Raw genomic sequence first — 24557 nt, 5'->3', positions numbered from 1 at the left:
GGAAAGGGCCTTAATTGAAGGCAGTTTTGGTTTCCTTTAGATAATCTAATTGTCTTTGTCTTTACCCCCTCTCCTCAGCGTCTCTATCAGCAGTTTGTTTCATCTCAGATACTTTCCTCAACAGGAAACAGAGCTCCCCTCACCCCCATTAGGGACTAGTGTCCAGTTACCTTAATGTGTGTGTGCGTGTGTGTGTGTGTGTGGACTACACGCTTGTATGCTTGCACAGTGTATCTTGCTCTAGCCAGGATCCTGCTGAGTAAGGGCGCAGACCAAAAAAAAGACAAAAAGCTCGTACACACGAACACATGGATGCACGAGCATCCTCACACACAAACATACACACACACACATAAAAGATGAGGTTCATATTTCAGTTATGTAGCATATTGTCAGTGATGTCACTTGTCCTAATGGAACAAATGAATGAATGAATTTCAATCTCTTCCTTCCTTTCCCCCCCCCTATTGACCACGGTTAAGTTCTGTGTAACATTTATAGTCCTAGCAATCCTAAAATGTTTTCATTTAGAAAACAGAGGAGGGGAGAGAACAACACACATACACACTTATGGCCAATTTAAAATAATAAATGAATCCACCGTGGATGTCTTTGGACTTTCGGAGGAACATGGGCAAACTACAGGTAAAGGGGGAACATGTAAGCGTCACACAGACAGCTCCCAGCTGACTGCAAGATTCAAATCCACAACCTGTCAATGACCACCTGAAGTGCTGTAAAATTAATAATAAAAAATGTCTAATTATGATGATTTAAGAAATAATAGAAATTTTCAAAACTCTATGAGAGTTTGTTCATTTCCACGCTCTTTATTTGCGAATAGAGAATACACAGGAAATCGGACGGCTCAGACAGAGCTAAACATGCTTAAATCTCTAATTTCTAGATTCATTTTACTTTGTATGAAGCAGTATACTCTTAAATGGATGTGGATTCCATTATTCTGTGTTACAACAATGTTATCAGTGGAAGTAATGGTTGTATTGAGAACAAATGGATACATCTCTTAAGAGATGGTATCTTATTAATGTTCTGCGAGAGGTCTCTCGTTCTGTTAAAAGGGTTCTTCCTCACCAGGGGATTCTTGGATCGTTGGGGTTACCACCCTAATGCTGTAGCATTTCTACCCTACAATATATAGATCACTCTTGTTCCATCCATCCATCCATCTTCTTCTGCTTAAAGCTGCAGGTAGAAGGGTTGGAGCCTCACCACAGGGTGAGCCGGGGTACACCCTGGACAGGTTGCCAGTTTGTAACAGGGCTAACACAGAGAGACCATTCATACTCACATTAACGCCTATGGGAAGTTCAGAATCACCAATTAACCTAACCTCACTAACTGCATGTCTTTGGAGTGAGGGAGGATACCCGGAGAAAACCTATGCACACATGGTGAGAACATGCAAACTCCACAGAGAAAATGTCATTTTGTGAAGACATGTGCTTGCTTTGTTAGCTGGACTGGTTAACCTACTGTTGGCTGTCTACACATGAGTGAGATCGACAGCTTTTACGTGCTATTGCACTGATCTAAAAATCACAAAAAACCCCAAGTAATTTGCAAAACAGCCAACCAAACAACCATCTGGAGCCAAATTATATCACATTATGAAAAGCAGAAGTGGCACTAAGCCCAGCAGCCACTACACAAAATTCACTTCATGTTATACTCCTCATTGGAAACACTGAGCAAACTTTGAATTAAACTGGTTTGGGCTACATCGGATAGAGAAAAACATCAAGAATCAGCACCCGTTTATTAGTTAACACACTGCGTTCTGCTCTGTCATGTTCAGACAGCAGAGAATTGAATTTAATTCAGTGATGGGAGAGGGAGGAGTTAGAGAGGAAGGGAGGAGGAGGGGTAACTGGACTGTGTATCTGTGTGACAGAGAGAGAGGGAGTGAGAGAAAGTGCATGCAGCTCTCAGTCATTCATCTCTTGGAGAGTGGAGAGGAAACTACAGCACAAAGAGAAACACAAGATAAAAAATAAAGTTCTGCGATCAGTTTCTCAATTAAGACTTTTTTCTCATCACCATTTATTTTTGCAACCAAAAGAACTGAGCTGCAGATATTTCACTTTGCTCCTTCCGCTCTCCGTGGAGATATTCCCATTTCTCTCTCCTGCAGCAGAGGACAATTTTCTGTCCGTGAAAACTGAGAAAATTTACAAGCGCCAAAACTGTGCCTGCTTTTGAGACTGTGCATCAGAAGGCTAAGTGGTAACTTGAATGCCTTGGACAGAGAGAGTGGAGCCCTTCTTTGCTGTGTGTGTGAAAGGAATGGTTGGGCTTTTTTGAGGAGGTGGAGGAGGAGGTGACCTCAGGAGGACAGCACCACGATCGGGGTGCTCTGGGAAAAAGCTCCGGGAAGAGGAGGAGGAGGAGGGCGCGTTGTGCTGGGGAAGAGCATCCTCCCAGCCTCTTTGTCACCCTCAGGCACACACCCTTAGGACAGCAGGAGTTCAGTAATCTTATCAAGTTAACTGGAGAGGAGAAAATAACTCCCTGCTGTACAACAAAGTGAGTTTAATTAAAATATAAAAAGAACTAATAAAAAAGTACATCAACTCAAATTTCACAGACATATAGACACATCTATAAATCATACATACACACAGACAACCAGGACGCCCCAGCTCACTGCTGCAGAATGGATCTCGCACCAATCAGAGGTAAGCATAAATTCATCCTGTTGCCATCTGATCTGCTGATGGACTATTAATGATTTGCATGAAATTGATATTTTCATTAATTTCTTTTTTTATTGAAATCAGTGATTACGGATTAAGTTTTTTTCCAGCTTTGCAGGTTTTTTGTACTTCATACTTGGGCATCAATTTAGTTAAATTCATTCAAGTTCTTTTTCTGGGTTCTCTAAATAAAGACCCTGTTCTGACTCACTTGCTTAAATGAAAATAAGCTGTTCACCCTGTTGCAAATTTTCAAGCTCAGCCATCTCTATACTCAAAAGTTCTTTAAATGATTAACTGATAAGTTTATTGTAATATGGTGGGAGTTTGAGTAGCACCTACCAAAAAAAAAAAAAAAAATCAAAATTTTCCAAAAATGAAGTCTCGCTTTTTCAAAATGAAACCAAAAAGTTTGCAGAACATCAAGGCAACCTTCTGATCTTCATGTAAATCCAGCTGAAAATGGTCATTTCCTGTCGATTTCATCTCTTGACGTGGTAAAACGGCATCAGAACTTTTCAAAGCCTCAGTGCACATGAACCTAACATCAACTGCAAGCCAGCTCCTGGATAACCAATGGTCAAATTCACTGATCACTGCCCTACTATGTTTGCAACATTTTTTCCAAAAGATCAGGTCTTGTCCCTTCCTCTCTTTCTTGTGTTTGTCTTGGCTGCTGGAGAAACAGTCAGGAAGAGATGGGTTTTACTCTTGAATCTCTACTCTCTATAAATACATATTACACATGTATAACAAGCAAAAGGTGGCTCCATTCAGTCATTTAGCCGTACTGAATCTTTGTTGTCAATTTTGACTTTTATATTTATGTTTTGAAACAATAACAACTACTGCACAAGGTCTGGTGACTTTAATCAAACGCTTTTAAATCACCGGGAGGTGCGATCAAACACACTTCGTGCTGATCCAAACCAAATGCAATGGTGTACTATAATCATATTAGCCAACTGTTTCTGCATGTTAACATCAGTCTCGGTACGTTTAACCAGTATGTGTGTGCGGGGAACTGCGATGGGGACATGTGGGGTTGGGATTGATTGTCCTCAAGGTCGGATGCAGAATGTCAATACCCATCTCCGCTGGGGTGGGACTGGAGGGGTGGGTGGATGAGAAACTGATGGGATGGACCGATGGGATAGCATGAAAGAAAAAGAAAGTGAATGGGATTAGAGGAGTGGCAATGCTAGGCAGAGGGGTTGACCATGAAGGGATGGATGGATTGTAGAGGAAAACTATGACGATACAAAAAAGAATGATAAGATGTTTGAAGATAGGGACGGGATGGATGGAGATGGAACGCAACAGGAGCTAATACACTTCCTAATAAACTAGAGAACCACAAACTTATCAGATTTTGGGAAGATTCAATCAAATCAAACACAAACTTGTGCTAACTGTGCATAAGGTCACCAGATGTCACCTGACTGTAAGGCAGTCATCAGAAAAGTCAAACATATTTACAGGAGTTTTATTTTCCCCAAACAAAATGCTCCAAATAATCAATCCAGTGATGTCGTACAGTTTAGATTTGAATTTTATACTTTTTATGACAATAACAGTAAAAAGATGCCACTAGTTCCCTCTTTAAATGTATATTTCTATTGTTTAACTTCAGCAAGAAATACATAATGTTGCTTATATGCTCAAAATATCTCAGTCGTCTTTAGGGCTTGAAAAAAAGATGGAAAATGGACTCTTTAGAAATATATTCTCAGGATTTTCTAATAAAATGCTTAATGTGATCTGAATTTTCCACTGGCTTCTCTGTACTGTTGGCGCTTGCGTACTCCGAACAATCAAACATCACATTTGGCTCTATGTCTAAGATAACTAGTCACAATCTCGTAACTTTTCCCTTTTGTTATAAAAGAACAAATAAAATATTCAAAATATATATTATAGAACATATAACAGAATAAAATGAGAAAGCTGATAAATTGCTTCAAATCTATGCTACTACGAGAGTGTGAAACAAGCAACAGGTGTGAATCTTTACCGTCGCGTTCGTGTTTCAGGCCTCATGTGGTTGATGTTATTCAGTCTTTAGTTGTCCTTAAACTTCAAATCTCAGATTGTATAACACCAACGATGTTTGTACAAGAAGCTAGAATTTGGAAACCACTGATTTAAGAAAACTAAACTGACCGGAGTACAGGAAATATATATAAAGAAATGTATTAATACAAACACTCAAATATGGTATTTTTACAGAAAGTGAAAGAAGTGTTTTTCTCCATTAGGAAAACAACTTGAATACTTTTTTACTCTCTCATACCACTAAACCAGTTTGGTAGAGCATGCAACTCGAATCACAAAGACAAGCTGGGCTTTTTAAGCGTTCAGCACAAATGTCACCACTTGGTTGGTACTTATTGCCTCCACTAAGTTGCTATGTTTTTGGTAATGTTTGCATGCATACGTGTCACTCTATCTGTAAACACAATAGCTTGAAAACTTTGTAGGGGTGTAGAGTGGGGTCATGTTAACAATCCATTAAATCCACAAAGGTCTTCAATGTCAACTTTAATAACTAAAAAAAATCCTTATAACTATAGTTCTTACAAGTGTGGTGTGTATTGCCAAGATATAGAAAGTGCAGGATAAAGATTTAAAAAAATCATGTCACGTTTGACCTTTGACCTCTCCTTGAAGGTCAATAGATTGACCTTCAAGCAATTTTAAATGACAATAGGTGGTCAGACTGAAAAGAACATGCCAGCATAGGATACTTTTTGAGTATAGTTGGTTAATTTTGTTGCACGCTGAAGTCTTTGATGAGAAAAACAATGCTGATCGAGTCGGTATCAAGGTTTCATTTGTCTCTGCTGACAACACATGTGAGAAATGTGCATTCTTATCATACTTTCATGATGTTTAGACTGCGTCCCCTTTGTTACTGTTAACGTAGTACTGCTCGTTCTCACACATTTCTTCTTTGTAACTTGTTTAGTCTTAAATCAATCTTTTTTCTCCTTCTGGGCCTCTAAGTTGCACGATCTTGTTAATAAATCCACTGCTAGCCACTTTCACGTGTGAACTTAGAGGCTGGGACATTGAAGTTGTCCTCACTAAGGTGTAGCACAAAGCAGAAGCAGTCCATCCAAACAGTCAACATTAATATTGTCACCATAAAATCAGACATCACTCAGACTTTGTACAAAGGAGCTGAAAGTTTGTTTGACATCACAAAGACTGAAAAGTTGAAGAAACATATAGAGCAGTGTGAAGTCTGACCTTTAGGCTCACAGGGCTTAATCCTAACCTCATTATGAGAAACACTGACTACATTTATGTTGAGGATCCATCATTTGTGATGCAACTTCTATCAGATAAAACAAGGAAAAGCATAATTGGTCTACTTTAATATCTTGTCTAACCAGCTGACTATGTCTAGACAGTTTCAGGGGTGTAGGCGTGAAAATAACATTATTGAACGTAAAGTTCTTATTAGGAAGTAACTTAACTGGGCTGAACCAGAAAAGCTCTTATGGGTACTGTGGTAGAGCCTCTATAAGGTCTAAAATGTACCTAAAAATCACGACAGTAAACTGAAATCCAAATCAGCAAAGCTCGAACTATTTAGTTCCAACTCCAAACGTCACCCATTGATCCATATTCGTGCCTACAGCTAAATCTATAGTGGGCAGTATTGTACACATAATGGTGCAGATCAAGATGGCAGCCTGCCATGTACCGTAATATGAACAGTAGCCTATAGCGATCACTATTTCATCCATTGGTGCTTTTTTTTAAAAAAAAATACTGATTTCTCAACATAACAGTTCATGTTATTGGCCGTCTATAACTTAGTTTTACATAAATTATGTGTCAGGAAAATGAAAAAAAGTGTAACTTATGTGCAGCTCCTGAAACAAATCTCCACCACTTTCATTTTTATGATTACTAATTTCACCATCCCTTACTCATGCGCTGCCTCTTCCCTTCCTCTTTTGCTGCTTCCCCTCCTGTCCCACCCCCTCTGCCTGGACTTGCTGGTCTGCAGTGTCTATTTCAGTCTTTCCGTTGGGGTCAGATTCGGCACATCCGGTATCTCATCCAGTTTATTGTCATTCAATCCTGCTGCGCTCCCGGAGGGCATCAGGAGGAAGGCCCCTGGGTCTTAGTGCCTGATTGGCCAAACACGCATGTACATACAGCTGGAATTTGACTGGAGCAGAATGGATTAAAATCTATATCTAGTACAGTTGGGTCTTGTAGTGCTCCATTACAGGGAGTGCAGAATTATTAGGCAAGTTGTATTTTTGAGGAATAATTTTATTATTGAACAACAACCATGTTCTCAATGAACCCAAAAAACTCATTAATATCAAAGCTGAATGTTTTTGGAAGTAGTTTTTAGTTTGTTTTTAGTTTTAGCTATTTTAGGGGGATATCTGTGTGTGCAGGTGACTATTACTGTGCATAATTATTAGGCAACTTAACAAAAAACAAATATATACCCATTCCAATTCTTTATTTTTACCAGTGACACCAATATAACATCTCCACATTCACAAATATACATTTCTGACATTCAAAAACAAAACAAAAACAAATCAGCGACCAATATAGCCACCTTTCTTTGCAAGGACACTCAAAAGCCTGCCATCCATGGATTCTGTCAGTGTTTTGATCTGTTCACCATCAACATTGCGTGCAGCAGCAACCACAGCCTCCCAGACACTGTTCAGAGAGGTGTACTGTTTTCCCTCCTTGTAAATCTCACATTTGATGATGGACCACAGGTTCTCAATGGGGTTCAGATCAGGTGAACAAGGAGGCCATGTCATTAGTTTTTCTTCTTTTATACCCTTTCTTGCCAGCCACGCTGTGGAGTACTTGGACGCGTGTGATGGAGCATTGTCCTGCATGAAAATCATGTTTTTCTTGAAGGATGCAGACTTCTTCCTGTACCACTGCTTGAAGAAGGTGTCTTCCAGAAACTGGCAGTAGGACTGGGAGTTGAGCTTGACTCCATCCTCAACCCGAAAAGGCCCCACAAGCTCATCTTTGATGATACCAGCCCAAACCAGTACTCCACCTCCACCTTGTTGGCGTCTGAGTCGGACTGGAGCTCTCTGCCCTTTACCAATCCAGCCACGGGCCCATCCATCTGGCCCATCAAGACTCACTCTCATTTCATCAGTCCATAAAACCTTAGAAAAATCAGTCTTGAGATATTTCTTGGCCCAGTCTTGACGTTTCAGCTTGTGTGTCTTGTTCAGTGGTGGTCGTCTTTCAGCCTTTCTTACCTTGGCCATGTCTCTGAGTATTGCACACCTTGTGCTTTTGGGCACTCCAGTGATGTTGCAGCTCTGAAATATGGCCAAACTGGTGGCAAGTGGCATCTTGGCAGCTGCACGCTTGACTTTTCTCAGTTCATGGGCAGTTATTTTGCGCCTTGGTTTTTCCACACGCTTCTTGCGACCCTGTTGACTATTTTGAATGAAACGCTTGATTGTTCGATGATCACGCTTCAGAAGCTTTGCAATTTTGAGACTGCTGCATCCCTCTGCAAGATATCTCACTATTTTTGACTTTTCTGAGCCTGTCAAGTCCTTCTTTTGACCCATTTTGCCAAAGGAAAGGACGTTGCCTAATAATTATGCACACCTGATATAGGGTGTTGATGTCATTAGACCACACCCCTTCTCATTACAGAGATGCACATCACCTAATATGCTTAATTGGTAGTAGGCTTTCAAGCCTATAAAGCTTGGAGTAAGAGAACATGCATGAAGAGGATGATGTGGACAAAATACTCATTTGCCTAATAATTATGCACACCTGATATAGGGTGTTGATGTCATTAGACCACACCCCTTCTCATTACAGAGATGCACATCACCTAATATGCTTAATTGGTAGTAGGCTTTCGAGCCTATAAAGCTTGGAGTAAGAGAACATGCATGAAGAGGATGATGTGGACAAAATACTCATTTGCCTAATAATTATGCACACCTGATATAGGGTGTTGATGTCATTAGACCACACCCCTTCTCATTACAGAGATGCACATCACCTAATATGCTTAATTGGTAGTAGGCTTTCGAGCCTATAAAGCTTGGAGTAAGAGAACATGCATGAAGAGGATGATGTGGACAAAATACTCATTTGCCTAATAATTCTGCACTCCCTGTATGAGTCCAAAGTCTTTACATACAACAGCAAAGTACATGAATATGTAACTTATTTGCCTAGAAGTATATCGGTGCATTCAAATGAGAGGTCTGTGGCAATTAGAAGCTTTACAGTCCATCATTATTTTTTCATAGATCAGATCATATTTCAATATCAAAGGGTTTCTGTAGTTATAGATTATTTTTCTTATGTTAAGCTCCAAGTTTTACACTGGGAAATCAGGCAGCTCAATAGTAGGAAAAGTAACAAAGACAGCATGGGATTAATGGTCCAAGCATGGCACTGCAATGGTATCCCACAGGCACCGTGCAGACCTATATGCTAACCTCCACGGTGTAGGTGTGGGGACACAAAATGCTTGTCCACACTCATAATGTGGGTGATTCTTGTTTCTAAAAAGACATAAGTAGAAAAAAAGTAGCATTAAATATAATTAAAATTCTCCATATTGTCTGCACAATAGCTAATCCAATAGTTAATCCAATAGCTAATATAATAGCTAATCCGTGAGCTAACAGGAAAGGGAAATGGATTTTCAAATGAGGAGTGGAATCGCCATTTTAAATGTCAGGAATAAATCTTTGATTCTGGAAACCATTTAATTATTTTTCTTTTTCAAATTGTTTTTTAAAAATGATTTTGAAAATTAGTTTTTTAATTTGGAATTTGAAACTGTTTTTTATTGAGAGTTTCATTCTTTTTTGTGAAATCATTTTCGATTTGAAGTACTTATTGATGGATTAATGATTCATTTTGAAAAATATTTAAAAATAATGTTTTTCTTTAAAATTTTATTATTAAGTAATAAATTACTTTAGTAATGTTTGAATAAATAAAATAATTAAAAATGAATTTGCAAATGAATTTACAAATACATAATTTATTGTACATTTCATGATTTAAGCACAGAATTCATTATTTCGATATGTGTGATTTGAGCCTCCCAAAAATTTCTTTAAGACAAACAGACATCAGTGCCACCTTTAAGCCCAATGCTATTGGTGGAAAGGTTTAGTTATTTAGAATTACCGCTACCAGTGAGGATAGAGACAATCTTTAGACATATATAATTTAGTGTGTGAGTGTGTGTGTGTGTGTGTGTGTGTGTGTGTGTGTGTGTGTGTGTGTGTGTGTGTGTGTGTATATATATACACATACACACAAGTGTAGTTTTATTTCTCTCTGAAATGTGGGGCCGACTCTTGATCCCTGTACTTCTGAAGTTCTGGCCACACGAGTTGTTCATCGCGCTGAACCTGACTGCTGGTCACTTTACTGTATTTACTACCTGCACACATTCCTATCGGTGGCTTTCTTTAAACTCACTTGTAGTTGCTTCAGTCACTTGCCCAAACGTTGAGAAAAGTTTATCTTGGGTCACGCCCACTTCACATCCCCAGCAAGTAGTTCCCCCATAGTTGCCTGAAGTTGCCAAATATCTGTATGTATGTCTTTCTATGGTCTCGGTTTGCCACGTCGGTCCGAACTGCTTCCAGTGTGGATGTAGCTTAAAATCCAGGCTATGCCCCTGTTTGGAGTTGGAGGTTTCCCTTCTTATATTCAGGCTCAGTGGCATATTGGCACAAACATTAAATCAATATTGATCTTCCCTGCTGAAAAAAGGATAATTTCCCAAAATGTATTTATGTAAACTAACAGATTGTTTACCATAACAGTCAGCGCTTGATAGCATCTTTCATGAAAGACAATTTATAACACCTCGCAAAACGTTAAAGGAGTAAAAAGGACAGGAGAGCAGTGAGAGGATGAAAGAGAAGGCGGAGGGATTGCAGTGAAGGTGACATTTGGGAGTGAGAGCAGCAGAGAAGATATGAGAGAAGGAAGTAGAAGAAAGGAAAGGAGACGTGAGGAGAGGGCAACCCCTCCTCATTTCGAGGCAAAGGGTCACTGCAGTCAGTTCTAAAATAGCCAGAAACCATGATGTCATCTAGGGGAAGATGCAACAAAGCCTTACCCATTAAACTCCATCGACCATCAGCAGGTCGAGCCCAGACTCAGCGGAAGTCAGAGAGTCAGCGGGCAGACAAGGAATCAGGACTAATTACAAGTTTCTTTTTCCTCTTGATTTTATGAGGCAAATGGGTTTTCAACATTAAACACTTTTTTTTCAGAGTTTATAAAACTCTGGAAGCGCACTTAGCATAGACCGCATCCAAACAGTGATGGTCAGCTCTTAAACCCAATACCAGAAGTACAGTATGGCAACTGTTAATGATAATATTTAGAGATTTCAAACAAATAAGCTTATGTTATAGTATTTTTATCATTGTCTACAGTCCTGTTCTCTAATGGATGGCTCTCACCTGGACAAAAAGTGATGACTTTAGTGTTTCTGACTTAGTTGAACATGCGCTTCTTGGATAATGTAACTCGCAGCAGCGAGTCTTTGCTTCATGTCTAATTGCACTGAGAAAAACACAGACTTCCTGCTTCCTGGTGTATGAAGGTTTAAAGAGATGAAAAAAACCTTCCTGTGTGATTACCTACATCACAACCATGAAAACATATGAGGCAATAAAAGAAAAAAAAAAAAAGAATTCCTGTTTTATGTGTATCAGTGATACAGATAGACTGCACTGAAGTTTAAACCTGGCAGTATGAGAAACGACTGGGCAGCAGTGTAGATCAGTGTGTGGCGTGCGTTTTTGTAGAAATGTGTGATAGAGGAGTGTGTGTGTGTGTGTGTGTGTGTGTGTGTGTGTCCCAGGGCACAGGCTCAGTCATTACTGATACTCCCCTAGCACAGAGGTCCATCCTCAGGTTACCGCTGACGGCCTCTTGAAACAACAGCTCCCTGTGACTGTTTTCTTTCAGGCTGGTTTGCTTCATTGACATCCATTGTTTATGTTACTTATGCAATGTTTGGAGAATTCATCATGGTAAAAGAAAAGGAAAGAAACAAAAACGTGCCAAAACAAACCGTGTATTCATACTGTTAACCCTCTCTGTCCGTCTCCTGTTGATTGTTTTTCTGTCCCTATGTCCACAATGATACTTGTTCTTATGCTGCCGAGCACAATTTTCACAAAAATCTCCAATCCTCGTTCTACTCTGAACCAGATAGATTATAAAACAATTACGGTGCTTCTTGCCATGGAAGTTCAGTATAAGCCACAAACGTGCATCAAGTTACCCGGGAACATCCATCTTATTTAGGATCACGAAATATCAGGAAAGCATGTGATCCAAACTTTCAATTATTCTAAATTTACTAGAATAGCAAAGTGTTTGATGAAAGGTGTGATACAGCGCGCTGCTATAGAGTCCTGAAACTCTAAAGTTCATTAGTGTTTTGCATTCCCCCATGTTCCCCTGTCTCCAAGTCCGTGGGTTTAGGTTCTTGCAGTTAACACAAATTTGTGTTAACTGTGTTCTCTTAAAACAGATGACGATGCTTCACTCTCCAAAAACTGGAACTTAATTGTTCTGTATATGTACGATGGTCGTGCATGCAGACACAAAATACAAACTGCTTGACGCTATTTTATCCACCAGAGCTGAAGGCTGGAGAAACAGCAATGCATGTTTGTAGTTTATGAAGTTTCAAAAATGCAGGGTTGACTGCTGCACTTTGCATAGCATGCTCCTTTACTCTACGATTTATACCTATAATCTGTGACTGGGAGTCATAGTATCACAATAACAAATTAACCAAAGAAAGCAAGAACTAAAAGATGACTTATAAGGAAGCATCACATACTTCACTTTCCATGTGATAAAGTAGGGGGGGGGGGGGGGTTACCCTCTGTCAAAGCTCTCATCTGAGCTCCTGGTACCAGAGGATTGGTGACAGACACTCCCCAGCAAAGCAAGACTGAGCATCACCACTGAAAACAACAGGAAATCTCAGCTTAGCCAATCAGAGTAGCTGATTGCATGCATAAAGGCCATGTGTTGATTATGATACCAGGGCCTTTAAAACAGACAATATTTTCCTCTCTAATCTTCCTAGAAACAATAATTGTATTAAAAGTGGATGCTTACCTGTAGAGCTGCTTATTTACTCACTAAGATTTCCATCAGTCTTCATCGCAGCAATAAACATCAGTCTATCATAAAATAGAAGCTTTGGACAAAGTTTTAGTTCTGAAATAAACTCTTGTTTTTAGGGGGAATTGCTTCTTTGTCTACAACCTAACAATATCATGCAACAGAGAAAAGAAATCTATTCTGAAAATCGTGAGTCGTTCAACTGCTTGTCGAATTTGTTGAAAATGTCCTACAGTAACTCTACATTCAAACTCTATAGATTCAAGCCTTCTGATTTTACTTGCTGTAAGTATGTCATATTAGAGGGGGGCAATAGTAGGCACGACCAGAAAGAGTAAATAATATGAGGTCATGGAAATAGTTGGCAGGCCTCTTCTTTTTTAACAATTAGATGGTGTGATAGGCGAGCAGAGTATAAGCGAGCCACGGCCACTGCTCTGTGATGAGATTAGTCACCAGGTCCTCTTCTCTCTCCTCAGACTAATTTGAAAATGCATCCTCATCCAAACAACCTGGCCCTCCTTATCTGCCGCTTTATGGCTGGATTTCTGGAAGCAGGGCACGGCGGGGGGGGGGGCTATATAGAAAAGCAGGAGGGTTGGGTACCATTCTGTTCAGGCTGCCACAGTTTGCTGTTTGCTCAAAGGTGTCTCCTGGCACGGAGGACAGGAAGTGTATTTTGTATTCTTGCTAATCACCTCTCCTGCTCTCACAGTGATGGATTGCCATTCTTGGGTTTCAACCACCCTATCATCCCTACATCTGTTTGCTCTTCTATTACTGTGTCTTTACTGCCTTTTTCAGTATCCACTTCTCTTTTTTACTCCTTTTTATTTAACTTTTGGGCACTCAAAACACTACAAAAAAAACTCCCAAAACATTTGCAATTATTTAACATTTTTCTGGCCAAAATGAGAGATCCTGATTAGATATTTAGTAGTCTGATTCAAGCAGTCTACTGCTTATGAGAGAGGCATGGCAGTAGACTGAATCATTTAGGTTTTTGGACCATTATTTAAAAAGAAAGCATCATGTGCTACTGCAATTAAAGTAAGGGCAAAAGGTTGTGTAGCCTATTATCACAGAATATTTAATTCATAAAATAATTTTACTTTCATCTACCATAAATTAAAGTTTTTTCCACATCTGCTGAAACTTGGACAGCGGCAGACACGAATGCTCTTACTGTAATAGTGGTAAAATACATAAACTTGAATTCCCACAATCAGTTACTTTCTTCCAGAATTTTCCCATCTTGCCTTATTTGCAACACCAGTGCCGTGTTATGCCATTATGACTTTCATATGTTTGATAAATTTCCATCAGCTGTTCCTCTGGCAATATGTGTCTCAATGAGTGGCATTCAGTTAAGTCTGACTTTTTAATTTTTATTTATTTATTTTTTGGCAGAACAAGTGTGAAGTCATGCATCAAACAGACTTTCCTCATCTCAACTAACACAAATCCATAATGCAGTCCTCTAAAGATAATTGACTAGTTTTTTGGGAAAAGATGATATTAATGCAGGGAGACAGAATTTTAGGGGCATCTTTGAGCTGCATAGACATGACCATGCGTCAGTGTCTTTAATACATTTGAGTATGAAAGCAGAACAATTCCCAACAAGTATAATCCCAGCCAACCACCCATGTCTAACATCTCAGACAGTTATCTGCAGGACAATACTGCAATTCCAGAATCAGCTAATAATAATAATTAACCTGCTAGAATCCAGCAGAATAACACAATAACACAACATCTGAGGCTCGTGGAAAATGCATAATGCATTGGTTTTTGAAAAAGAAAACAAAGAAGAGAATTTCCAGTGTTTCTGTTGCTCTGGCAGAAGAGTGGACACTAATAGAGGAAACATTTTTGAAATAAGTCTAGATGCATATGGATTCAGCTAAAGAGACTAGAGTATTTGCTTCTGCTTCCTCTTACCTCCATCTAATCTCATGATCTGAGCTGCTTTAAATGCATTTCCATTTGGCCTCATTACTCTCTAAGAGGGCCGGCCCCATGTGAGGAGTGAGCCAGTGATCTCTCCCCGTTGGCCACTTGGCAAGACTGCCTTTTCTCTGTGAGGATATAGCTCTGTGTGTGTGTGTGTGTGTGTGTGTGTGTGTGTGTGTGTGTGTGTGTGTGTGTGTGTGTGTGTGTGTGTGTGTGTGTGTGTACGTACACACACACACACACACACACACATATACACATATATGTTGGCTGCTTGCTTTATCACAAACAAACACAAAGAACCAAGCATTTTTCCTCTAAATTAAACAACAGCGTTCTGTCTCTGATGTTCAAACAGGAAATCAAATCAGTGGCATATTAATCTATATTCAGATATTTTAATTTAATATAGCATAATCATGCATTTACTGCACTTCCAAGCAAATGCACATTAACTTTTAAAGCAGTGGCTTACTCAGCATTTGAATGCGTATGCAACACAATGCATGTCATTTTATACCAGTGTTTCCCATACAGACTTTACTTGGGCAGGATAACCAGATATATTAACACCCTCCAAAGATTACCCAGTAACATTTCATATTTTTATTCTTTAATTCAAGAGGACATAAAGGATTTATTTAATGGCAGACACCTCCCTTACTCTTACCTTGATAGTTGCTAATCTGTTCCTTCCACTCTTGCATCCTACTGGTTGTAGGGCCACTCTAAATTTTTAAAGAAGAAAGCCTTAAAGAAAAATGCATTATGTTATCACAAATACAATACACAGTCACGTGAAATTAATTCTATCCCGTCCTGTGAGACCTTTTACAGCACTGATAGGCAACTGCAGACCTCAAGGCCTCCGTCCTGCAGGTTTTAGATGTGTCCTTGATCCAACACAGCTGATTCAAATGGCTAAATTACCTCCTCAACATGTCTTGAAGTTCTCCAGAGGCCTGGTAATGAACTAATCATTTGATGAAGGTGTGTTGACCCAGGGTGAGATCTAAAACCTGCAGGACACCGGCACTCGAGGCCTGGAGTTGCCTACCAGTGCTTTACAGCAGGGGTCCCCAATCCCAGTCCATGAGGGCCCGTGTCCCTGCAGGTTTTAGATCTCACCCTGGGTCAACACACCTGAATCACATGATTAGTTCATTACCAGGCCTCTGGAGAACTTCAAGACATGTTGAGGAGGTAATTTAGCCATTTAAATCAGCTGTCATGGATCAAGGACACATCTAAAACCTGCAGGGACACCGGCCCTCATGGACTGGGATTGGGGACCCCTGCTTTACAGTTTCCATTGGAAATAAAAGGGTAACTAGCAGCCAGGTGCTTCTGTTCAAATAGGCTTGCTTAACTGATCATCAACAGGACCTCTATAAAAGGAGATGTTCAGACGTTTTCCTGTTTTCAAGCGTTCAGGAGTGTATGTCCCATCAAATTTATCCCAAGGTCAGATTGTCCAACACTTTGAAAAAGTACTAAAATCCAGCGAGTTGTATCTCAGGCTCTACAGGCCTCAGTTAGCATTTAAAATGTTAAATTCATAACAGTGAAACTAGAGAAAGAGTCTGTATGCCTTATTTAAAGCTGTTGCCATGAAAAAAGCCTCTTCTCTCTAAAGTTACATCTGAACAAACCACAAAACGTCTAGAACAACGTTCTTTGGACAGACTGGACCAATGTGGAAATCTCTGGCCATAAGAAATACATTTGGAGAAAACCAAACACTGAACACCTCATAGCAACTTTCAAACACTGTGATAAAAAGGTGAAGATTTGGCTTATTTTGCAGCCACAGGACCAGGGCACTTTGAGTCACTGCGTTCATCATGAACACCTCTTTATACTATTCAAGAGTCAAATGTGAGTTCATCTGTCTGACAGCTAAAGTTTGAGAAAGGACTATGATCCCAGTCAAGGTCCAGACCTCAGCCTGACTGAAATCCTGTGGCAAGACCTTATGAGAGCTGCGCATAAACAAATACCCACAAATTTCAATGAACTGAAGCAATAACTGTAAATCTAAAAGCTGATGGTTTAAATGAGGTAAAACCGGTCCACTGGAGTGAACCTATGCAAAAAAAAATGTGCATGAGGATAAACAAGGTTTATTAGTGGTGCTCCAAATAGCTCACATACTTATAATTTACATACACAAGAACCTTGTTTCTAGAAAGTGCTTCCTCTGAAAATAGTTTGTAAAGAAACTGTTACAGGAAAGCAGATGATTTTTATAAGCTACTTACTGGCATATATTGGTAGCTTTTAAGGAAATACATGTCTTTAAGTATCTCTGCACTGGCCTCAGCATTTTGGTTGCTGTGGTTGCTGCTTGATTGGAACCACAGACCGAAACTCAGAGTAGCCTACTTTATTTTTATCAGATGGTTTCTGAAATAAAGTATTTTTATGGTGAGATATTTTGCTCAGTGAAAATGTACCTCAATAAATCAGTCTAAAATCTTTAGCTGGCATAGTTGAGCCAATCAGAGACAAATGATTAATATATATATATATATATATATATATATATATATATATATATATATATATATATATATATATATATATATATATATCAATTAAACCATTTTTAAAGCCATTTCTCTGTTGCTCAAGTGCTTGGCCACACTGCCAGCCTCTGTCTGCAGGTGGGATTCCTCCATGGCATCAGCAGCTGTGCTCAACAGATGTTAAATTACAGTGTGAACCTCATGGTTGTGTCTCTTTGGCTCTGGCAGGCTAATAATAGTGTTAGGTTGAGCAGTGGAGCGCCTCAGCGGTCATGATGACACGGTTGATGGTTGTGTGGAGGTTTTGCAGCCAAAATCCATCCCTGATCAAATGCTTCTTAAAGTTTTGGAGAGCAACATGCAGGCTACTGTTTGCTTTTCACAACATTTTTCTCCACATAACACTAAATATACACCATAAACTCAAAAGAAATCATTCTTTAACTTCATAAAAATGAAGCAACAACATCTGACTTAAACAAAAATCAAAGGTTTATTAGTTAATATAATTGTGATTACAGAAAATATGCCTGGTATAATTGAATGTATGCCAACGCAATACCAAAGCCACTTCTACCATGTGTAGAAGTGGCTTAAGATTTCCAATTAAATGTTTTTATTGATGCATTTTACTAAAGTCACTCCTGATAGTTCTTATGTATCTCAGAGAGAGATGTTATAACCCTGAATTTCATGAAAAATTAGAACCAATAATCACTGTTGCTTCCTTCCTTTGTGTTTGCAGATTTATCTGATGTGCCTTGAGCACTGGGAGCACTTTGCCCCAGACCCGGCTTCCAACCCTGGTGCCATCCAGCAGGCTGACCAGGATGGACTCTACTCATTCCTTCAGGATGGAGCTGGACTCAGTGCTGTCGCTTGACCAGATACGTGCCATTCGGGCTAACAATGACTATGTGGAGCGGCCCGTGGCACTGGAACCTGCAACGCAGTCTGGATTTTTTTTGGTCCACGATGACCGTTACCCTCACGGTGCATACATCCATCACCCCCAGCCTTCCTTCCCCTCAGCCATGTCCCGCAGCCAAAGTCAACAGCAGCACACTCATCTTTCCCATTTGAGCCGTTCCAGTACCATAAGCTCTTCTATGTCACGAACAAGTGCCACCTCAGACCAGCGGCTACTGGCAGGTTTGACACCATCTCACTCTGGCTTAGGTTCGGTGGTCCATTCGCAGCCTAAAGGGGACCTGAAACCTGATTCTTTTGGTAAACGCCTGGCGGAAGATGAGGCTGAACTCAGTCTCCATCAGTTCATCTGCGAGAGGTGTGGCCGCTGTAAATGCCAAGAGTGCTGCGCCCCGCGCCGCCTGCCTTCTTGCTGGGCCTGTGGACAACGCTGTCTGTGTTCTGCTGAGAATGCCGTGGAGTATGGCACATGCTTGTGCTGTGTTAAAGGTTTATTCTATCACTGCTCTGCCCAGGATGATGAAGATAACTGTGCTGACCAGCCATGTTCCTGTGCTCCAGCCCACGCCTGTGCCCGCTGGAGCACAATGGGACTGCTGGCGCTATGTCTGCCCTGCCTTTGCTGCTACCCCCCTGCCAGGCTGTGCCTTGCTCTGTGCCGGTGTGCCCACGACCGGGCTACGCGGCCCGGCTGCAGGTGCAGCAACACCAACACTGTGTGCCGCAAGATTTCCAATTCCAACCCTAATCCTTGCCATCCCTCGCTCCGCAGCAAAGCTCTGGAGAAACCGTTATGACAGGCTTGAATGAGGGCCAAGTAAATGAATTTCCCCTCAGATGTGGCCAAAAGCAATGCTGTCACCAATCAACGGTCCCTCAGTTGACATCATGACGACAGTGCCATTGTGACCCAACTACCTACGTATGACAAGCCAACCAATCACCCAACCAACCAAACAACCAAGTTGTTCACCTAACGTACCTTTATTTCTCCAACTCAGGAGGGACCAAAGCTTTAATGTGCCTGCTTATGTTGGAGAATTAATGCCTATGTTGAAGAATAAGAAGCTGTTGTGCTTTGCTGGACCGATCCTTAAACCTTAACCAAGACACCAAGACATAAAACAAGGCAAAACAAAACAAAAAAACATGCTTTCTATGGTGCAATCTCGGCATGTTAAAATGTATTTATTTATTATTGAACCTCCTCCCTTCTCAACCCTTTGCCACTCTCTGTGCTAATTCTTTGCAAAGGAATCGCTCGCAAAGGAAAGAAGCCTACATATGGACTTTGCAAACAGATTCTGACCTGATCAGAAGAAGTGTGAGAGATGGAGGTTAAAACTACAACGAGATTCAGAACTTTGAAAAAACATTAAAGATGAACGAGGAAACCAGTGTTGTACTGAGGTGAACATCTTACTGAGACTCAGCAAAGCACCAAGATATAAAGTGGGATGAACGACACCTGTGACAACAGTTTGACACCAAAAAGGGACCATTCACTGTAACAAACGGTGTGAATTTCAATGTTATTAAGCTCATTTGTAAACGAAAAGCACTGTGAGGTAGATGGACAATGTTTTCCCTGTGAGCCTAGAGCTCATTGGGGGATTATTTAACCAGAGGGAGGATGCATCTATTGTGAGGCAGCGTGCGTGCGTGTCCGTCTGTGTGTGTCCTCCTACTGTGCAACAACCTGTGTATGAGCCTGTGTGTTTGTTGTTTTATCAGCAGAAGAAGCCTGCCTTGTGTTATTTTTAGCAGTCCTGCTTCGCTGGAGCTCTGAGGGTCTGGTCGGGTTTCCTCCTGAAGCCAGCCTGTCGCCAACCTCCCTCGCTCCCTCCTCTGACCCACCTCCTTCACAATCCTCTACTCCACTACTACACATAAACACCCCCCACCCCACCCATCAGTTCTCTACCCATTCTGAAATCAAATGCCATTTCTGAACTTCCAGATGATCCAAATGCTTGGAGGGTTTTGAAAACCATATTCTTAATGAACCATTCGTCTATATAATCCATTAAGTGTTTTAGCACTTAAAAGCAAATTCTTGGGTTAACATGGGGAGACATTGCGTCCTATAACCTAAAAAGCGGTTGACTACTTGGCAGAAGAAAAGGACACACAAGGAAGCTAATAAGGTAAAAAGTTAATAGTGCTAGAGGGGCCTTAAAGGTTGATATACCAATGAATCCTCATCCTAGGGTATCAAATGCTGTGCTTTTGCCAGAAGCTGCTGTTGCACAGATATGCAGGAGGGTTGCTTTGGTCCCAGTGCCTTTACGCACCTTTGGAGGTCACACTCAATGCTGAGAATAACGGCCGCTTGTTAACCAGGAGTTTGTCAGCCAGGAGACAGCATGTTCTGATCTTCAGTCTGGGGCTTTGCACTTTGTTTGATTGGTGCAATTTCCACTCACTTTGTTCTTTCACTTCCTGGTTAGGAGTGGTTAGGTTTGAAAATACCCCTTGAAAAAACAGGCTTACCTGGAGTACTGAGGCCAGCGTTCATGTGAAGCCAGGATGTATGACAGGAGTACCACCAAAGCAAACATTCTACGTATGTAGGAGACACCAGTGGCTTTGACAAAATAGCAGTATTTAACACCCTAGAGCTGGACCTGAGCTTCGATCACAATTTCATTTTCTGTTACTGAAATTGGATAGAAAATTTCATTAGCTCCCGCCTCCCTGGACTTAACTTCAAATAATATCGGTTAGTTACAGGTAAAGGCAAAAGGTCTAAAACTGATCCAAACAGCACTAAAAATGACCCAACCATCAAAAAGAGCCGACACAAGGCACATTACACACCCATACTGCATTGTATATCCCTAATGTCTCATTCGCCTCTCCTCTTAAGCTCAGACGGCTAAAAGCCTTGAGTTCCAGGTCCATGGAGAGTTCATCAAACAGGCAATTAGCTTCATGATAGCTCTTAATGGCCTGGAGAAGAATGGAGCGTGGGAGGGAGAGAAGAGAGAGGACAGGATGAGTAGAGTTGTGGTGTTTGGCAAACGGACAGAATGGTGAGGAGGGATGCTAAGAGGAAAAAGAAAAGGAGTCGATGAAGGAAAAGTAACAGAGGATGTTGATGGGTCCATGAGGTCATTTGGAGACCATGAATACTCAGTAAAAGCAGTGCAGATTTAAACTTTTGGATTTTGGTTGTTTGTTTTTTAGTTTTTTCAGGACTTCAGGTGTTGATGCAAACCATAAATGGAACACATTTAGAGGAGGATCAAAATCAGTTAAAAAAAACACACACACAAAGTATGCATGTATGTTTGCTGGTGTGTGTACGCATGTACAGGTTTTTAAGCGTGTGTGTTCATGTTTGGATGCATTTGGGCGTGTGTGTGTGTGTGTGTGTGTGTGTGTGTGTGTGTGTGTGTGTGTGTGTGTGTGTGTGTGTGTGTGTGTGTGTGTGTCAGGAAGTGACCTAAGCACAGACACACATTGACCTGATATGTTAAATGTTCCTTTGTTATATTTTTATATGTAAATATGGGCTGTTAACTGTAAAACTATTTTTATTCTGCTTTATTTTGTTTGTATGAGATTGATATTATGGCTATATTTCATTATTGTGAACTATTAAGAGTCCACATTCAGGAACTTTTAGGGCGACTGACTGCAATGCAAAATTACTCCCCATTAACATTTTTAAAAAGTATTAACATTGTTGGATTTCAAAGGGGTTATTTAACAATCCAGATAGATGTATAGAACCAGTGCAATTATAGTTACATACATTAGTCACTGCTGCACAAATTGGTTCTATACAATAATAATAAAAAAAAACTCTGAAAGAAAGAGCTTCTAAAGATGAACCTCTTAAGGAGGTTGACGAATTTTTGCAAATTTCTGAAGCAGACAATCCAAATCATGCATCAGGATTAGGGGACAATCATTCATGCAATCTGTGAATGTTTTCAAATAGTAACTGTTATTATTGTCACAAAAGGAAAGTGAGGCAGTGGATTGCAAACAGTCGTTAATGACTTTATCACAGAACAAATAACCATTTCTAACATTAGATGTGCTAACAACATTTTATAGTTTAGACTGGAGGGAATTAAAGACTTGTCAAGGGTTTGCTACTGAACTACTGCTAATAAGGTGCCTTGGAACAAAAGGTGTAAATTTAAAGGGGACCTATTATGCTAATTCCTTAGATTATACCAACTTTGCATGAATCACAGTTTAAATTAATCCTTATTTATCTTACACTGGGCTGTGGTAACTGAAAGTCTTCAACTTTCTTCTGATTGGCTGTCCGTCACAAACAAAAGACTTGGATAGAAACAGGGTAGGGCTTTGGTGACCATACTGACATCATGCAGAGCCAAGAGTAAAATAAACTGTAAAGAAGTGAATATTTAGAGCAGTCTGAAGCCTATGCTTTAGGCCTATAAGGATTATGCAACAGAAATGTGTAACATGTCTTCTTTAAATGTCTTCGGGCCTTCACCAATGCATTGTGAAGTGCAAATGTTGCCCTAAATGTTTCTGGTCTCGTCACAGGTTCCACTTTGATAGATGGGTTGGCAACTGTGGAGGACACACTCAGTTTAAATATGAACTTTTCTCTCATTGTTTTTTTAATATTCCACCTTTTTCCATGGTTATTACTGTTCAAAGTATTGGCATCCAAAAAAAAACAAACAAGAAAAACAACAGTCTACATATTTGATATTCGTTAAGCAAATCACCAGGGTTAACATGTCCACCTTAATGCTAATGAATCTGAAAAGTTACCCAACATTTCATCGCAACTGCCAGTTTTAGCTTCTTAATGAAAAGATATTAGAAATTGCTTGAAAGTTGGCAGTGTCATGAACGTGAGCTTTTCAAGGAACTGTTTGTTTGATTGATAGCTGGCGTATTTTACCTTGCATGCATCTCTGTGGACAACAATGCTTCAAAGGCAACAGAAAATCCTGACTGAAAACAATAGTGTGAGTGTAAAACTTTCAAAATGGAAACACTTTCATATTCAGCTGCATCACTGTGGACATGAGTTTCTGATGGGTTTCCACACAGATGCGTACACTGTCTCCTTTAACCCTGGCTGAGCGACTTCAGTCAGATCTTTGGTGCTTGTGAAGATGACTTGGGGAACATTTATTTCTATCTGGATTGTTTTTTCTATCGGGATGATATTGCACTTGTTTTTTAGCTAACTGTTTCACCTGTGTTCAGAGTAGCTTTAATATCTTTGCAGTGACAACTATCCAATCATAATCTCTACAGTATGCAGTCTTTTGTATGTACAACAGATGCACACAGAGGCATAAGCAATGCATTATGGGTGGGGTACGAGTCAAACGTTTTAAAAACCTCAGTATAGTGACAAGAGCTAATGAGAGCTAATTAGCTAGATAATTGTAATAGAAACAGCACTGGTGTTAGTAAACCTGAGTAAGGCACCATTTTTACTGCATAATAGAAATGGAGGACTGTTTTTGTCATTTCAAACACCTTTTTTCAGACATTTGAGGGAATTAACATCTTGAAATAGTGACTCCCCCATACTGCATGGCTTGTGCATCTGTATGTAATAAATAAAGTGCTCCAGTTTAAAATCCTAAACATTTTCAACATTGTCCGCCCTCAGGGCCGGAGCTCATGTCTGAACCTGTGTGATGCTGTACGTACGCAGGCTGCCACTATAACCACTACACTTCTCCTCTTGTGTCTTAGCAAGCATCGCTTTTGGTACAAATTGGCATCTTATATGTTGCAAAAGAGTTTAAGGAGAGTATATGGAACAAATATATATAGAAATTTATCTTAAATGAATATATTATATATGGAACAGTATGCTTTTCACACTTTGTTTCTTTGCCATTTTTGCTTCATGGATATTTATTTAAATGGTTGCAACAATGGCACTGACATTAATCGTGAGGATGGTGTTGAAATGTATTTATTTTACAGTTGTCAGAGATGAAGGGCACAGATTTTGTTGTCATCTTTATTTTTTGTTTTTTTTTGCTCCTCTCAGTGTGGGGTGGCTGCTGCTGCCCTCCTGGCTAAAGATGAACCAATAAACAGAATTTCAAAATAAGAACTGCGTGCTATGAATGAGTCTTTTATTTCTGCAACTTTTCCATGTCATCAGTGAAGCATAAAATATTAAAAACTACTATTATTATAATTGTTATTTTTACTTTGAACTGCTTAAGAAGCTGTCAGACCTTTGTGCTTTAACTAGGGATAATCCACATCATTGTTGATAATACCA

The 24557-nt window shown here is 40.0% G+C and overlaps 1 protein-coding gene across 1 annotated transcript; it reads left to right on the top strand.

Moving 5' to 3' along the window:
• Window positions 1-1935: 1935 nt before the first annotated feature.
• LOC146379631 (protein sprouty homolog 3) lies at window positions 1936-24377 on the top strand. The gene is made up of 2 exons (XM_084940940.1): window positions 1936-2699; window positions 18117-24377. The coding sequence occupies exon 2, from the start codon at window positions 18202-18204 to the stop codon at window positions 19096-19098; it is 897 nt and encodes a 298-aa protein (XP_084797066.1). The 5' UTR covers window positions 1936-2699; window positions 18117-18201; the 3' UTR covers window positions 19099-24377.
• Window positions 24378-24557: the final 180 nt, after the last annotated feature.

This window comes from Perissodus microlepis, chromosome 10 (genome assembly GCF_051167445.1).
Source record: "Perissodus microlepis isolate ML-2025 ecotype Zambia chromosome 10, ASM5116744v1, whole genome shotgun sequence".
Taxonomy (NCBI): Eukaryota; Metazoa; Chordata; class Actinopteri; order Cichliformes; family Cichlidae; genus Perissodus; species Perissodus microlepis.
The sequence above is the reverse complement of the archived record's forward strand: the minus strand, read 5'-3'. Positions and strand labels throughout refer to the sequence as shown.

Coding starts and splice junctions, on each gene's coding strand:
- LOC146379631 (XM_084940940.1), top strand. CDS start 18,202: ATGGACTCTACTCATTCCTTCAGGATGGAGCTGGACTCAGTGCTGTCG.